Below are 17,563 nucleotides of genomic sequence, written 5' to 3'. Positions count from 1 at the left end.
TTTTGATTAGAGGTCCTCACTCCTGAGCCATTTTCCTTCCTTGCAGTGCATTTGCAAGATACCCCAATGGAGTGGTCGTGCACTATTTCTGTTCCAAAGAGGTCAACCCGGCTGACACCTGAGCCCCACATACCAAGGATTCAGCAGATGGACAGCTCGGCTAACCAGAGAGATGAAGGAGCACCTGGCCTTAGGAATTGGGGGCTGCCCCCTCCCGGTGTCTCCTTAGTTGAACCCTACTGGATGCCTTGTGCCCTGGAACATCTCTGAATTAATCAGACTCCTGGTCTGGCAATGCCAGCTTTTTAATAGAAGAAGGGACTATTTATACATTATACTGTTATGTTGCAGGCAACTCCAGAGAATTCATCACCTGCTTGGACAAGAAGGAAGAGGTGGGAGAAGTGCATCATCTTGTCTTTACATAGCAATCACCTGAACAAGAAAGCCTGTCTCTAGTGTTTGCCACAGAGGGTTGTTTATTAAGGGTTTTTCTGTTGCATTAAGTGTGGGACTTCACCAGGACCCTTCGGCATAAGTGACTGAAGAGTTCTTTGAGAAGAGAACAGAATGAGAGTTACTCTAGCTGTGTAGGTAAAATGGCTAATTTTCTATGTAGTGACAGTTATTTCTCCACTGTAGCTGTACTTTGTCCCCCAAGTAAGCTTCCCTTCATCTCTTCGTTTTTTAGTCTCCTTTTCTTTCTCACTTCATTTTGTCCTTTATCTCTACCCTCACTGCCCCACTCAGGCTTTCTCTCCCTCTTTCCTGACACCAGAAATAACTAATATTTAAACAAGGTTAAACTGAGAAACAAGGGAAAGCCTCAGTTTCTAGGAATACACTGATGTTTGGTCATCAGGTTCGAACCAAACACTCCCTAGGAGCTGAAGGGAACGGCAACCCCTTCCTAAGAAAGGACCTCCCCCCTGCTCTGGGGCAGGTGTGGCCGTAGCTCCTGTGGCTGGACCAGCACTGAACTGGACAGATGGCTTCCCAGGCAGACACCCCTGTAGAGGCTCCTGCTCCTAGTTCACTCACCAGCAGCTCAGATCAGAGCGATTTAATCTTTGTGAGCAGAGGTCTTTGTGCTTTGGGTGCCTTTCTCTTTTTCCATCTCCTTACAGCTTGGCCTGGTCATGGTTCTATACCTTTTGTTTGGAAGTGGTTGGAGGATTGTGCTGGGATATCTTGGGTGGGTGGATCTCTGCTACACACAGGAAACAGTCATGTGGGGATCTTAAAATGACATGCTCTCCAGTGAGCTTGCAAGGTGTTCGGGGACAGCAGAGACCAGCAGCTGGTGGGTTTATAAAATAGCTCGCAGCCCTGGGTGTGGGGAGACCTAGAGGTGCATACTCTGGTGTGTAGAGTTTCTACACTGGAGGCCAAGGACACCCAGGGGAGGGTGGTCCTGCCTCCCCACTCCGGAGGATTATGCAGACTTGCGGTCTTGCTGCCCCAGTATCTTTAAAGGTAATGAGAGTGGGTAATGGTGCCCCAGCACTGGCACTGTTTCAGTGGCCTCTCCTTGACGCACCGTGATCCTTTCTAGGCCCAGTGTTTTAGGCAGACTTGCTAGAGATGCTGGTGTTGGACTAGGTACCTCCTGCATACCATCTCTGAGGGATCTGAGGAGACAGAACGAACGCCCCATCACCATTCACAGAGCTGGGGTCTCTGCTCTGGTTGGCAACACCGAGCAGCGCTTCACGAGAGCCATAGTCCCTACTGGCCATATCCACCACAGCAAGCTGTGTTGTTCCGGAGCCCTATTGGCACCAGCTGGGACTGTGCTTCCCCAGGAAGCAGGAAAAAAATCATCAGGCCTGCCATCAGCTTTGCAGCAGCAACTTGCTTCACGATGTGACCCCTGTCTTCCTGGCCTGCTGGGTTTGTATCTTCCATTCTCACTAATAGTGTGGCAGACTGGAAGCAACTGAACAAAGAATGTGTGTTTTCTTCCCTCCTGGTATACAAAAACACCCCAGTGTTCCCAAACACCATTCTTGATCCCCTAGACTCTGTGCTCCACGGAAGTACAGGGAAGGCTGAAGATGAAGGCTCTGTCATGAGGACGATGAAGATCTCTGACTGTTCCTCGTAATAAAAATAATAAAGTAAGAAACCAAGCCTCTTTGGGTCTCTTCACTCTTCCTTATAATTTGATGAAACTAACAATAAAATGATAGTACTTTAGATAGGAATTGAGAATAAACCAATTAGCAGTTAAGACCAAAAAAAACACCAAAACTTTTTTCATTTTTTTTTCATTTGTTTGTTTTTAGGAGGTACCAGGGATTGAACCCAGGACCTTGTACATGGGAAGCCAGCACTCAACCACTTGATCTACATCCACCCCTCAATATAACACTTTCAGTATGTAGCATGTATTGTGTCTAGATCTCTGTCCTATGCAGTAGCCACTAGCCACATATGGCTATGTTTTAATTAAAATTAAATAAAATTTGAAATTCAGTTCCTTAATTGCACTAGCCACATTTCAAGTGTTCAAAGACCACATGTTGCTAATAGCTATTATATTGATGGCACAAATACAGAGCATTCCCATCATCACAAAGTTCTCCCGGCAGTGCTGAAACTCTAGATAATCCAAACAATTTTCTCCCTATGCTTCCCAGAAATGGGCCTAGTCCCTCTTCATGTAGCACATAGTGACCTGAAGGGCCATGTAAGATATGCACTTGGTGGGATTGAGAGACCCAGGGATGTTTGAAAAGTGGAGAAGTATTAGTCACTTTGGGCAGTTCCAAAAGGCGATTTGGTCCTGCATTTTCCCCCTTGAGTGTCTTCCATGATCATCCTGAGTTTTCTCTGGGAAAGAAAACCATTGGAATTGAGAGTCATGATTTTATTACTGAGGCATGGAGCAAATGCCTTTCAGAAGAGAGTGTAGTTGTTGACAAATAAGCACTCCCATCAGTCAGGAGCCCTGTTTCCCAGGCCTGGCTCTGCCTCTAGCTAGCTCTGTGCCCCTCCCTCTGTGGGCCTCTGGAGGCCTCTGACGTGGGACCCCCCCAGGGCTTGGCTTCATGCTCCTAAGGAAGCAGAAACCCGCGTTCTTGGGGCCCACCCACCGGCAACACGTCCCTTTTTCTGGAGTTTCTGGTCTGAACTTGCCCTGTGGGCTCTCTAGAGTTGAATCACCTCCTTTTTGGATGTTCTTTAGCCTCCATTTTTGGACTTCGGGGAGGAAATATGTTTCTTTGAGGAAAAATATATCTCCCAACAGTTTACTGCCCCAGAGATGCTGTCTTCTGAAGGCAGTGCCTGACTAGGGCACCTAGATTGATCAGTCATGCTCCACACAAAGGGCATGTCACAGGTCAGCAGCAGCCCGAGGTGTACCAAGGTCAAAGGGGGATTCTCTAAACTTTTCTCTAGTAGTTTAGGGGCAGGCAGACTTGATCTTTTCCCTGTCTTTATTAATACTGCCGGACCATCCTCCAGCCCTGCCACTGGATCAGGCAGGAAGAAGGTCCGGCAGAAACCACCAAGGGCCACAAGCCTGTCAGTTTCTTCAGGATACAGATGGGCCTTCCTCACCTTCGTGTTCCAGGGTCTAGCACAGATCTGGGATATAGTGGGTTCTCGGTGAGTGAGTGGGAATGAAATGATGGAGCCTAACAGATTACAAAGAGCTTTGAGTCCAGATAAAACTCCGAACCAGAGATTTCCATGCCTCTGATTAACAGCCATGGAGAAGGTAAGACTTGAAAAGTGGCTTTAGGCCTTTTTCTGATCCATCGTTGTTGAATGGCCTGGCTCTGTCAGCATCATCTAGAGTCCTTGCTGGTAATGGAAATACCTGCGTTCCACCCACATCCACAAAATCAGACTATCTGGGGGCAAGACTCAAGTAAATATATTTTTAAAAAACAGCTCAAATGATAACCAGGCAGCTGGGTTTGGGAACCAGAATGCTAGTTCCTTTTCCTCTTGGAGAGGGATCCAGCTGCTTCCTGCTGAGGATATTAGGCTGCCATCCCTTGAGACCCCACCTCCAGCTCTAGCAGGTCACCCAGCCTTGAGCCCACACCCGAGCAGCCCGCCTCTACCTGCCACACCTCAACACTACCTGTCAGACCTGAGCTGCAGGGAGTGCAACCAGAGAGCAGGGCAGCTCTGGGAAGCAGGTGGGGCTCCCTGCCAGAAACGGGGCTGCCAGCCATGCTCCGAGTGCTCTGGCCAGGGTGGCTGGTGGGCAAGGGGCTGCCCCTCCTGGGCGCAGTCCTGCTGCAGAAGAGAGAGAAGAGGGGACCTCAGCGAAGGCACTGGCGGGTAAAGTACCTGAGGTTTACCTGGGGGGTGTGGATTGGAGAAGTCCTGGGAGACCCGGTTCCCTGTGAGGACTGAGGCCAGCCCCGGGAGCTGAGTTTTGATCTGGGGTGGGACCTATCTGTTCCAGACAGATCTTGCAGAGTTTAAATTAGAGACATCAATGAAATCTTTGGCTCTTGAAAATAACCCTCCCAGTTAGGAAATGGAGGGCGAGGTGGTGTGGCACTTGCAGGTGGTTCACCACATTTCCCCCTTTTTTGTTTTTTAGATAAAAACATAAGAAATATATCATTTGACCTTTTCTTTACAAATTGGTAGCATAAAGAACAGCTGCAATCACTAATATAATAAAAACAGATCGTATCCTATTGTGTATATTAAGATGAGGAAGCCAATTGGAAGGGGAGAAGCGTTGCAACACAGATGTAATCACATTAATATCTTTGACTATGTTCACGGCGATTATGAGACAAATAGGTTTGTAGTAATGCTAGCTCTTGTGATGCATTATGGGCAAAAGCAGTATTAAGATTATGCTGGACAGTCTGCCAGGTTTCACTCAATAAATCTTGTGAAGGGGAGGTTACACAAATATGAGAAAAGTTTCAATTACAAGACAACCTAATTCGCACTGCTAAAGCTTGTCGTTGTCCTATCCACATAACAGCAGCTTCTAAAGCACCTAATCTAGACATGATTTCGCTATCTATATTCATGTGAATTAATAGTTCATTGGTTACATTGTCCATAAATGAATCTAATTCTTCAGCAGTTTGAATTGAAGTAGTTAGAGCAACAGCAGTAGTAGCAGCTGGCGCAGAAATAGTTACAATGGAGATTATGGCAGCTATCAGTGTGCCAAGGAAGCACTTCACTCGTAAATTTGTCAAAAGCTTCAGTCAGTAAGGAAAGTCCTGGGGGGTTGCCATTCACATGTGAGCTTAATGGGTACCCACTGTTGTGCCTGTTGTTGAAGAATAAACAAGTAATATTTAAAGCGGTAACATTGTGATGAGTCAAGTAACTTAAATAGTATATTGGACGTTTAAGTGTGATGGTATAAACAGTTTCTTCAAAGGTCAGGGAGTGATTGGTAGCTGCAAGGTACACATAAGGATGGGTTGTACAAACAGTAACAGAATCTATGGAAACTTTAGCTACAATAGTGGCATTGCATTGAGGATTGTTGGGACAGGCCACAGTACCCTTAGTATATTGTGCAATCCAATGTTCTCTAGGAAAAAAAGGTAATTCCAGTCTCCAAAGGTTTGGATGCCATGGAGACTTTAGAGGGTTAAGCAATTGAACTGATAAGACTGCCACTACAGGCTCCACTCCATCCAGGGGTTTTATTAACAGGAAAAGTATGGTAAGTAATATTCTTTACATAAACTTCAAATCCAGGTAATCCGGGGTCATAATCATCTCCAGTTTGCAGGTGGGAGGTCGGAGACCCAGCTCGGAGAGGTCCATGATATGGCTTTACGTTTCAGGCTGGCGGCCAGTGGATTCCTGTAGAAGTAGAAACACAAGCATACCCCTGTCCCCATGTAGTAAGAGAGACGGGTCCCTGCCATTCAGGACCAAGTTAGGATCCTTATACCAAACCAGCAGATATGAATGAGGACGTGAGGAGCTAGAAAAATGCCTTTCTACTGCAGAATGGGAAAGAGCATCACAATTTTAAAAATTTAAAGTATATAAGACTTTCTGTAACTAGTCCCGTGGGGGGAGATCCATATTCCCCCTTTTGTTTTTTAAGATATGTTTTTAGAAGATGGTGTGAACATTCTACAATAGCTTGTCCCTGTGGATTATGAGGAATGCCAGTTAATATGCTGAATATTCCAATCTTGTAAGAAACACTGAAGAGCTTGTGAAGTATAAGCAGGACCATTATCAGTTTTTAAAGTGTGGGGCTGTCCCATGACGGAAAAAGCTTGAAGAAGATGTGAACGCAGGTGAAAAGGGCGTTCTCCAATGTGTAAAGAAGGAAATAAATAATGTGAGAATGAATCGATAGTAACATGAATATACTTCAGTCAACCAAATGAGGGGCAGTGAGTCACATCCATCTGCCGTAATTCATTAGGTTGTAAACCGCGTAGGTTAACAGCCGGTGCAGGTTGTGGTGAAGTAACAGCTTAGCAATCAGCACAGTTGTGGACAATTTGTTTAGCTTGAGCAAGGGACAAATGAAACTTTCATGAGAGCTCTGGCATTCTGGTGAAAGAAATCATGAGATAAACTAGCCTGTTGAAAAACAAGTGTAGAAGTCATGACTAAGTGATCAGCTTTGGCATTCCCCCCTGACAATGGTCCCGGTAGAGAAGTGTGAGAACGGATGTGAGCAATATAAACAGGATTAATTCAAGCATCTAAAAGAGGTTGGAGGGTAAGGAAAAGCATGTGTAAAACTTTGTCATCTGAAGATTTAATAAGTGCAGTTTGAATAGTGTGAACTACATACATGGTATAAGCAGAGTCGTTAACAATATTTAGAGGCTGTGAAGAGAAATATAAGGACAGGATGACCAGCCTTTTGAGTGGATGATTAGCCCTGTGAGGTAAATGATTGCCAGCCTTCAGGCGTTTCCAGGTAATAGCAGCTTTACCAGTTTTTCCAGATCCCTTGACAAAAACAGGGATAGCGTGAGGACTTGGCTGATGAGAAATAATAGTAGGGAGAGTAAAGGGTAAGGTATATAGGTACTGGAGAGATTTATCAGCAGGAAGGGAGAAGTTAACATTTCCGTAGGAAACTACTAAAGCAATTTGAAAGTCATGAGAATGCTGTAGCAATGCATCAAACTGTGAGGTGCTAAAGGGAATGAATAATGATCAAGATTCCTCTCCACTTGCAAGCAGCGATTCCATCCCTTTATGATCAAGGAGTCAACAAGTTGAACGAATGGAGTAAGTGATTTCTTTGGGGTGTGGGATAAATAAACCCACTCGAGAATACAAAGTGCTGGAGTCAGTTGGCCTATCAATCCTGTTGGAGAATGTGGTGTAAAAAGACAGAAAAAATGTATCGGGAAGTCAGGGTTAAGACGATGTAAATATCTTTGTGAGATGGCTTGTGACACCAAGTCCAATTCAGCTTTGGCTTCAGCAGTTAGCGCACATTTGGAAGTCAGATTTGTATCTCTCTTAAGGGTGTTAAACAGATGTTGTAGTTGATACATAAGAATACCTGATGTGGGTCTTATACAGTTTATGACTCCTAAAATATGCTGCAAATCATTTAAAGTTCAGAAGGAATGGTTAACTTAAAGGCTGAAAGCCGCACATCTCTGATGGCTAAAATATAACCTAAATATTGCCACGATTTAACTCTCTGAATTTTGTTTTGACTAATAAGTATCCCATTAATTTGGATGATGTGAAGGACTTCATGTAGAAGAGTCTGTAAGCTCTTTTCTTTTTTTTTTTTTAAGATTTATTTACTTATTTTTATTTTAATTTCCCCCCCTCCCCTGGTTGTCTGTTCTTGGTGTCTATTTGCTGCGTCTTGTTTCTTTGTCCGCTTCTGTTGTCGTCAGCGGCACGGGAAGTGTGGGCGGCGCCATTCCTGGGCAGGCTGCTCTTTCTTTTCACGCTGGGCGGCTTTCCTCACCGGCGCACTCCTTGCACGTGGGGCTCCCCCACGCGGGGGACACCCTTGCGTGGCAAGGCACTCCTTGCGTGCATCAGCACTGCGCATGGCCAGCTCCACACGGGTCAAGGAGGCCCGGGGTTTGAACCGCGGACCTCCCATATGGTAAACGGACGCCCTAACCACTGGGCCAAAGTCCGTTTCCCTGTAAGCTCTTTTCTGTATCAGCTGCAAGTAAAATATCATCCATACAATGACAGAGAATAACTTTTGGATATTTTTCACAAGTAGGCTATAAAATTTGATGAAGTAGATATTGACAAATGGTAGGATTGTTAACCACACCTTGAGGAAGCACAGTCCATTGATATGTCTGCATGGGAGAAGCATTGTTAATAGCTGGCAAGGAAAAAGCAAACCCAGGGGCGTCTTGCACAGCTGAGGAAATAGTAAAGAAACAATCTTTCAAGGCAATAATAATTAAAGGTCAATTTTCGGGGATTAAAGCAGGGTTAGGGAGGTCTGGTTGCAAGGCTCCCATGGGTTGAATAATTTTGTTAATTTGTCTAAGATCATGAATAAGTCTTCATTTTCCAGATTTTTTTTGGAATAACAAAAATAGCAGTGTTCCAGGGACTGTGGGACACTTCTAGGTGAGCAAAGGCTAATTGTTCTTTCACCAGTTGATGTGGATGATAAAGTTTCTCCTCTGATAAAGGCCACTGATCAACCCATACTAGCTTGTTAGAGATCCATGTAAGGGGCAGAGGAGCTAAACAAAAAATCAGTGACCATCATCAAAAATGTGGAATGGTAACTTTGGCATTCCATTGGGATAGTAAGTTTCTTCCCCACACATTAATAGGGATGGGGACAACATAAGGTTGAAAATGTCGTTGCTGTCCCTCTGGCCCAGTTGAGCCTCCGATTCCTTGCAAAGGAAAGGAGCAGGATTCTTTAGGCCAGGCAGATGGCCAAAAGGACTCTGAAATAACCGATGCATCAGCTCCCATGGCAACTAGCCCAGGAGACTCTATTCCATTTATGGCTATTGTTAGCATAGGTTTATTTTGCTGTAGGGCTTGAGTCCAAAATTGTGGAACAGTGGTACTGCCAAAGTCCCCAGCATGATCTTTAGATTCTGATTTGATAGGAGGTATAGGAAACAGCAAAAGTCACATGATACACCGCCCCTTTGGAACAATATGAAACACATTAGAACTAAGCATAATTTTTATTTCTCCTGTATAATCGTCATCAATAACACCCGGGTGAACAGTGAGCCCGTTAATAGCAGTACTGGATTGTCCTCCAAGAAGACCAAAGGTATTTTCGGGTAGAGGGCCCCAAACACCTGTTGGAGCCAATTCAATTTTATTCTGTTCTTCTAAAATTATTTCTTGGGTGGAGCAAAGGTCAAGTCTGGCACTTCCTTGGGTGCTGGCTCTAAGGTCAGAGATTGAAGACCGGACATTTCCCAAAATGCCTGAGGTGAGCTCTGGCATGTTTTGGGAGCATTGGGAGCCCTGCTCCTCTGGGCGTTTCCTGATAGGGGCTGCCCTTGACTGTCAAATCTGGATTTGCATCGATGAGCCCAATGCCTTCCTTTTTCACATTTAGGATGAACTTGAGTAGGCAAATGTTCAGAGGGAGAAGAAATTTTAACAGTACAATTCCTCTGAATATGTCCTCTTTTTCCACATTTAAAACAAGTGACATTGGTATTAATAAGAGCAGCAAGAACTTTTGCTTTATGGATCTCAGTACCCACATTTTGACAAGCTTTCAGATAATCTTCTATGGCAATTGCAGTGGATTTGGTAGGTAACAGAACCTATTAACAACCAGCATTAGCATTTTCATAAGCTAATTGCATAAGCAACTGTATCAGCAGCCTGAGTATTATCTATTTGCCTATCAATAGCCTCTTTTTTTTTAAGATTTATTTATTTATTTCTCTCCCCTTCCCCCCGCCCCGCCCCCTGTTCTCTGTGTCTATTTGCTGCATGTTTTTCTTTGTCTGCTTCTGTTGTCAGCGGCATGGGAATCTGTGTTTTCTTTTTTTGTTGTTGCATCATCTTGTAGTGTCAGCTCTCCGTGTGGGCGGTGCCATTCTTAGGCAGGCTGCACTTTCTTTTGTGCTGGGCAGCTCTCCTTACGGGGTGCACTCCTTGCACGTGGGGCTCCCCTACGCGGGGGACACCCCCGCGTGGCAGGGCACTCCTTGTGCGCATCAGCACTGCACATGGGCCAGCTCCACACAGGTCAAGGTGGCCCAGGGTTTGAACCGTGGACCTCCCATGTGGTAGGTGGACGCCCTAACCACTGGGCCAAGACCGCTTCCCTCAATAGCCTCTTTAAGAAGATCTATGAAATCCATATAAGGTTCATGGGCACCCTGTCTAATGGAGGCAAAAGATTTCTTAGGGCATTTACCTTTTGGTACAGCTTTCCATGTTTTTTGAGCAATTTCATAACAATGAGTAAACAACCTCTAATCCGCTTGAGCCTGAGCCTGAGGATTAGCAAATTGGCCTATATCAAGAAGAGCTTTGACAGTAACAGGAATCTGGTGATTAAGATTTTGAATATGCTGCGCTTTAACTCGTTCACAATATTTAGTTAGCCAAATGCTGTACTGAGCCGGCATAGTGAGAGCGCGGACCAACATTTTCCAATCTACTGGTATCATAGCATGAGCATCTGCAGAGTCCCTCTGTATAGGGGGGAGTGGATTCCGTTGTCTTTCATACTCCTTTTTAATTCTTTATTTTTTATTTATTTATTTTTTTACACTCCTGCTTTTTTTTTTTAAGATTTATTTTTTTAAATTTATTCCTCTCCCTTTCCCCCCACACCTCGTTGTCTGCTCTCTGTCCATTTGCTGTATATTCTTCTGTATCTGCTTGCATTCTTGTCAGCATCATCTGGTATCTGTGTCTCTTTTTCTTGCATCATTTTGCTGCATCAGCTCTCCATGTGTGTGGTGCCACTCCTGGGCAGGCTGCACTTTTTTTGCACAGGACGGCTCTCCTTGTGGGGTGCATCCCTTACGGGGCTTCCCTACCCAGGGGACACCCCTGTGTGGCACAGCACTCCTTGCACCCATCAGCACTGAGGATGGGTCAGCTCCATACAGGTCAGGAAGCCCTGGGTTTGAACCCCGGACCTCCCATGTGGTAGGCAGACGCTCTATCAGTTAAGCCAAACCTGCTTCCCCTTTTTGATTCTTTAAAAACGTTATAAGGAAGGGGCTCATGAACAGGCTGTTGAGGATTTAATACTACTGGATACAAACTGGCTGATATATCACTCTCCTTAAAGGCTTCTTTTAAACATTTTTGCATTTGGGGAACAAAATTTTGATCGCACTTAGAGATATCTCTCTCAAGCACATAGGTTTTCCCAAGTACTTCTTTGGAAGCCTCAGGGGCCCAAGGTGCCAGTAAAGGCTCACATGGTTCAGGATCTGAATCCAATTGTACTGGCTCAAGCGCAGATTTAATTAAGCCCCAGAGAGCTAAATGCTCAACCATAACCTGTCCTGCTTCATGATGATAATTCAAGTTCTCACCCACCTTTTTCCAGTCTCGCAAATCTAGGCTCCCCTCATTGGGAATCAAGGACAATAATCAAAGAGACACTGGAAAAAAGACACAAGTTGCTCCTGTGCTATCTTAGCTCTGGCAGCTTTGAGTAGCTGCTGCAAAACCTTAAGAAATTTTGACTATTCCTTAGTAACTGTGCTCCCGTAATTACAACAGGTCGTGGATGTGAATTGTCTTGCTCCCCTTACCAGGAATGTAAGATCGTGGTCAGTATCCCTCCTTGTCCCCGTTGATGTGTCAGGTCCCTGTTCAGGTGTCACTTGTTGGGGTTCAGAAGTGGGAAGAGTCTTGTCCAGCAAGACTCAGACGCATGAAGAAAGGACACACATCCATGCAGCTGTATGCTTAAAGAAGAAGCTCCCATTATTAGTTTTTCTCCCAGTATATATTTCTCTTGTTCTCACCTTGGTGCAGAATTAACAATGAAATCATAACTCATGAATCTATTTTCCTGGTTATTCATAAGCACAGCTAACCTAGTACAGCTCATGATTGAATGTCTCATTGTGTGTTTCAAGCAGGCTATGTTCTGAACATTGCAGTTGCTTTTATCCCCTTGAGTATTCAACAAATTTTCCTGGGTACTACACACCTTACAAGGCTTCCTACGATGGTGCCAGCTCGCTCTAGGCTTTTCCAGCAGCCAGAGTTAGCTATCTCAGCCGAGCTGATAGGCCCTTACAGAGACAGCCTGGTTCGCCACATTGGGTGGGTTGGTTTTGCCAAGGATGCGCTAGCTTGGCTGTAGAGTCCACTGGGGAAAGAAGGTAGGCGCTCGTGGGAATTTTGAGGGGCTAGTTTCACTCTGGGGAGCTGCAATCCCATGTTTTATCTCTCCGGAGCCCAAGCCTCAGCCTCCTTAGTGGCTTGGCAAACCAGTAGGAGCTGGGTGACTCCTCCATGGGCCTGCAGCCCCCTGGGTCTTCCCCCTTGTCAGGGGCCTCGTGGGAGGGTGGGCCACAGCCTTCTCTTTCAACGTTAACCTCCTTAAGCACGCTACTCCAGCCCTCACGGAGCTCTCAGCCTCCAGGGAGAGTGGAGGCACCGTAGCCTGAGAGGAGCTGCGAGTTTGTGATTAATAACAATAATTAGTAATATGGAAACCTCTTACGTTTTTTAATGTAATGTTTTTTGAGACACGTATATCTTCAAAAAAACACAATTTAGAAAAATGATGAGGGTGGGGGTGGAGAGTGGGTTATATGGGAACCTCATGGTTTTTTGTTTTTTTTTAAGATTCATTTATTTATTTCTCTCCCCTTTCCCCCCCCCCCCCCCCCCGGTTGTCTGTTCTCTGTGTCTATTTGCTGCATCTTCTTTGTCAGCTTCTGTTGTCAGCGGCACGGGAATCTGTGTTTCTTTTCATTGCGTCATCTTGTTGTGTCCGCTCTCCATGTGTGGCGCCATTCCTGGGCAGGCTGCACTTTCTTTCACGTTGGGCAGCTCTCCTTACGGGGCGCACTCCTTGCATGTGGGGCTTCTCTATGCGGGGGACACCCCTGCGTGGCATGGCACTCCTTGCGCGTATCAGCACTGCGCATGGGCCAGCTGCATATGGGTCAAGGAGGCCCGGGGTTTGAACTGCAGACCTCCCATGTGGTAGGCGGACACCCTAACCACTGGGCCAAGTCCGCTCCCCTCATGTTTTTTAATGTAACGTTCTTTGTGATCTATTAACTTTAATTTTAAAAGTGTTAAAAAAAAAAAAGGTGAAAAAAAAATAATGGCCACACGTATTGCCAGGCCCTTCGTACAAATTTTCTTTTAAACCTCACCACAGCCCTATGAGGTTACCAATATAATCTTGATGTTCTAGATGGGAAATTAAAGTAAAAGGAAATTAACCTGCCCAAGACTGATGGCAGAGTCTGGATTTGAACCCAGGCTTCACTGATTCCAGGGCCCAGGCTGGTCATCAGGGTGCTGACCTCCCAAAGCCTGGGGCCTGCCAAGGGGTCCCAGTCCCTGTGCAGCTACATCAGCACCCCTGTACCCCTCTCCTGGGGCGGGGGGAAGCCTGAGCTGGGTGCCACTGCAGGGAGATCAGCCCCACCGGCCGCTTCCTGAACTGAGTCTCTGGAGCTCTACTGTTTCTGTTTCAGCGGGAAACCCACCCATACTATGACCTCCAGGTGAAGGTGCTGAGGGCCAGAAACATCCGGGGCACAGACCTGTGTGAGTCACCCCCATCCCCACTCTTAGGCGCCCGTTTTCCCTGGGTCTGGCCTAATGTGCGTGTGAGTGTGTGAATGTGTTGTAGCGGCTGGTGCTGGGTGTGGAAGGAGGCACCCTGGTGAGGCAGGGCAGGGGGCCAGGCTGGGAGAGGCTCCGGACTCCTGCAAGGCTGAGAAGTGGCGTGGCGTGAGCCTGGGTGAGTGCCAGGCCCCTCTCTCACCACAAGTCAACCCTGCTCTCCAGGGCCGATTTCAGACAGTTTCTGCCCCAATCAGATAGTTCCTGGCAATTCCTCAATGGCCTGTGCGGCCATCCGTTCTTTTGCAGCTGGCTGCTGCGGGCTGCCTGACTTTGTTCAGTTGGATGGGAAGTGTCACAGGACACCAGCAGCTTTCTCTCCGTGTCCCCACCACGAGGGCAGCCCCCCTCCCCTCCACTGCTCCTTCCTCTCCCACCCGTCTCCTCCTCGAGAAACCTTTCAACAAGAGCGTGAGGCTGAGGACCCCTCCCTGCCCCACCTGCAGTGTCCAAAGCCGACTGCTATGTGCAATTGTGGCTGCCCACGGCATCCCCCAGCCCCACCCAGACGAGGACAGTGGCCAACTGCAGTGACCCCGAGTGGAACGAGACCTTTCACTACCAGATCCATGGTGCTGTGAAGGTGAGGGCCAGCGTGGGGCCGGGGCTGGGGAGGGAAAGGGCCTCCTCGGGCTACCTACCTCCTGCCCTGCCGGGGGCTCCCACCTCCCTCCTCCCCTGTTTCCAGAACGTCCTGGAGCTTACCCTCTATGACAAGGATGTCCTGGTCAGCAACAAGCTCTCCCGGGTCCTGTTTGACCTGAGGCACCTCCAGCCCGGCCAGCCCCACAGGCACACCTTTCTGCTCGACCGCCAGGTGAGCCGCCTACCCTGTGCCAGTGACGAGCCAAGCTCAAGGGGGAGGGGCTCGGGGCAGGGGAGCCCCTCGGGGGGCTCCCGGACAGCAAGGCCCCGCCTCAGGACAGACACTCTCCTGTCCTGCACCACTGGGCCCACAAGGGGTTCCCACACATGCTTCTTCCGCGCGTGAAACCAGAATGTGAGCCCCACGAGGGCAGGGCTTTTAGTCTCTCTCGGTCCCTGCTGCATCCTCGGTGGCTAGAACATCACCCGGCACATTTCTGGTAAATGGGAGTGTGGAACTGTGTGGAGGTTCATGCAGAGTGGCAGGAGAAGCCACAGCTATAGTCTCCTCTCTGGTGCCTGGAGCCAAGCAGAGCCGGGGGACAGGGACACCAAGGCTGGGGGAAGGGACAGTCCCCGAGGTTTTTGGGGTCCTTTGAATACTGGTGCTCCTCTGTTCCCTCCATGTAGGATTCACAAGAGCTGCAAGTGGAATTTGTTCTGGAGAAGAGGTGAGTGCAGCGGAGCCTGATCTGAGACCCATGGAGAGGAATGTCATGGCTGCTCCCAACTGCCGGGCACCACGTCCTGCGCTGGCCTTGCAGGCCTGGCCCGAGAAGGGACAGCCTGGCGTGAAGCCTCTGAGCGCTGGAGGATAGGCCCGTCCCCACCCCCAAACCCTGCCGCGCTCCCCAGCTCTTCTAGTCACTTTGGTCACATTTTTATAGTGACAGCCATTAGGAGATGCCAGGTTGGGGTAGGAATGCTCCATGAGCCCCTCCTCCTTTGCAGCCAGGAGCCTGCCTCCGAAGTCATCACCAATGGGGTCCTGGTGGTGAGTAGGAAAGAGGAGCTTGGGCTGCCTTGGGGCTGGGGTAGGGGCCAGAGAGGAGATGTGCTGGAAGGACACCTGCAGGGATGAGGGGCAGGAAGCTTGCCTCACACCCAGGTGGACAGCCCAGGACCTGGTTTTCCTACCCTGTAGTGATGTAAACTACAAATCTAGTAGTTGGTACTACTAAAGCCCATTATTACTTGGGACTTTACTCGGGATGCACAGCTCTTACCTCTCCCTCTTTCCCGTCTGGTTCTCCGAGGAGGGCTGGGTGCAACTTTGAGGCCTGGGGCAGAAGCCCCCAGCCTAAAGGGGCAGGCCTTGGAAGGTACTGCCTGGACCCTGCCCCGGATCCTCCCCTCTGTCTCCATCGTGGTTTGGGCATGGAGAGGGTCCCTGTGGGCTGGCTGCCATCCACAGGCTCTCCCTCCTCAGGTTCAGCCCTGCCTGAGAATCCAGGGCACTCTCAGGGGAGACGAGACAGCCCCGCACCGAGAGTATGGTACGTCTGGTCGGTGGCCTTGTGTCTTGCCCTCACTCCTTGGGGTTGGGGGTGCTGATTTCAGGGAGGTGGGTCTGGGACGTGTATGTTTTGAATTTTTCATGCCTCAAGACTGACCAAGGATAGAAAGGATTGTCCTTGGAGGTAGTGAATTTCCTGTTCCTGGAAGCATTCAAGCATAGAGGCTGCATCGCTCAAACTGTTGTTCTAAACAACCAACTACGAAATCTCAGTGGCATGTGACAAGAAGCATTTATTTAGCCCACACACCTGGCAGTCTACTGGGGGTTGGCCAATCTAGGCTGGACTCAGCTGGGATGAGCTGGCTCCGCTCTGTGGGTCTCTCATCTACTTCCTGCCACCAGCAGACTAGCCTGGGCATGTTTTCAGGGCCAAGGCAAAGGCACAAAGAAAGCAAACCCAATTGAGCAAGGGCCTTTCAAGTCACATCAAGGCCACTAACTTTTTATTGGTCAAAGTGAGTCACATGGCCAAACCCAAAGTTGGAGGACAGGGAATATACTTAGCCTTCTTAGAGGGAGAAGCTGAAAAGTCACAAGGTAAAGAGCCAGAATACAGGGAGACGTGAAGGAGTGGGTCCATCAAGGCAGTACCACAGAGGACAATCACTTAGGAGGGGATTATGTGACAGCTAAGGTCCCATCCAGTGCAGAGAGTCTGGCCTCTGGGATGAGTCCTGCCCAGGTTGCATCAAGCACTCATTATGATTCAGGCGCTGTGCTAAGTATATTTTGCATATGTTTTAACTTTCAATCCTTATAAGAATCCCACAAGATGGATTCATTTTTATCCCCTTTTTATTTTATTTTTTAAATTTTTAAAAAAAGATTTATTATTTATTTATTTCTCTCCCCTTCCTCCCCATCCCCCAGTTTTCTGCTCTCTGTGTCCATTCACTGTGTGTTCTTCTGTGTCTGCTTGCATTCTTGTCAGCGGCACCGGGAATCTGTGTTTCTTTTTGTTGCGTCATCTTGCTGCGTCAGCTCTCTGTGTGTGCAGTGCCACTCCTGGGCAGGCTGCACTTTCTTTCGCGCTGGGCGGCTCTCCTTACAGGGCACGCTCCTTGCGTGTGGGGCTCCCCTACATGGGGGACACCCTTGCGTGGCACGGCACTTCTTGCACGTGGCAGCACTGCGCGTGGGCCAGCTCACTACAGTATTATCTCCTTTTTAATTCATGAGACCAAGTCTCCAAGAAGTAACTTGCCTCAGGTCCCACAGCCAATACATGGTAGAACCAGGAAAAACCCAAATCCGTGACACTCCAGGGCCCCTTTTGTTAAACACAACATGATATCAATCTCAGTCCATAAATCTCTTTCCTTATTTTAGATAATTCCCTCCCAACCCACGGTTATGTCAAGTCTCAAGGTCTCACTTAGGGAGAAGTGCCCCATCTGGACCTTTGACCCTGAGGTATCTCCATCCCTATAGCCTTTGGGTCTCTGTTGTTTCCATGTTGTTTTTGGGGTCTGGGAATCTTTTGTGAAGCTGCGGTCGCTCCACTTGAGGACACGCACAGCCATTTCTCTACAGGGTCTTCCTTCTTTCCTCAGAAAGCTGGTAGGAAGCAGGACAGCTCCCCTGCTGCTCTTTGGTGCACAGGGCTCCCTTAGCCTCTTCCCAGCCTGGAACTCACCT

At 47.9% G+C, this 17,563-nt stretch overlaps 2 protein-coding genes across 9 annotated transcripts in view; both read left to right on the top strand.

Moving 5' to 3' along the window:
- Positions 1 to 2,487, top strand: part of VPS39 (VPS39 subunit of HOPS complex) — a 47,243-nt gene extending 44,756 nt beyond the window's left edge. For 2 of the 6 annotated variants that reach the window (XR_011648414.1, XR_011648413.1), the window contains 2 exons: positions 47 to 2,120; positions 2,289 to 2,487. Coding sequence is in view for 4 of the 6 variants with exons in the window: in XM_058294000.2 (XP_058149983.1) it covers positions 2,289 to 2,403 (115 nt within the window). In the remaining 2 variants the exon portion in view is untranslated. Of the gene's footprint in view, positions 1 to 46; positions 2,133 to 2,288 lie in introns of those variants that run through there. The other 4 variants (XM_058294000.2, XM_058293999.2, XM_058294002.2 and 1 more) reach the window with 2 other exon arrangements.
- A 1,626-nt stretch (positions 2,488 to 4,113) lies between these two features.
- PLA2G4F (phospholipase A2 group IVF) overlaps positions 4,114 to 17,563 on the top strand; it is a 33,956-nt gene continuing 20,506 nt past the window's right edge. For all 3 annotated transcript variants that reach the window (XM_058293997.2, XM_058293995.2, XM_058293994.2), the window contains exons 1-7: positions 4,114 to 4,302; positions 13,611 to 13,683; positions 14,208 to 14,344; positions 14,450 to 14,578; positions 15,037 to 15,077; positions 15,358 to 15,400; positions 15,836 to 15,902. In XM_058293997.2, coding sequence (XP_058149980.1) covers positions 4,192 to 4,302; positions 13,611 to 13,683; positions 14,208 to 14,344; positions 14,450 to 14,578; positions 15,037 to 15,077; positions 15,358 to 15,400; positions 15,836 to 15,902 — 601 coding nt within the window. In that variant the 5' untranslated portion in view covers positions 4,114 to 4,191. The remainder of the gene's footprint in view (positions 4,303 to 13,610; positions 13,684 to 14,207; positions 14,345 to 14,449; positions 14,579 to 15,036; positions 15,078 to 15,357; positions 15,401 to 15,835; positions 15,903 to 17,563) is intronic.

Source organism: Dasypus novemcinctus, chromosome 3, assembly GCF_030445035.2.
Source record: "Dasypus novemcinctus isolate mDasNov1 chromosome 3, mDasNov1.1.hap2, whole genome shotgun sequence".
Classification (NCBI taxonomy): domain Eukaryota; kingdom Metazoa; phylum Chordata; class Mammalia; order Cingulata; family Dasypodidae; genus Dasypus; species Dasypus novemcinctus.
The sequence above is the reverse complement of the archived record's forward strand: the minus strand, read 5'-3'. Positions and strand labels throughout refer to the sequence as shown.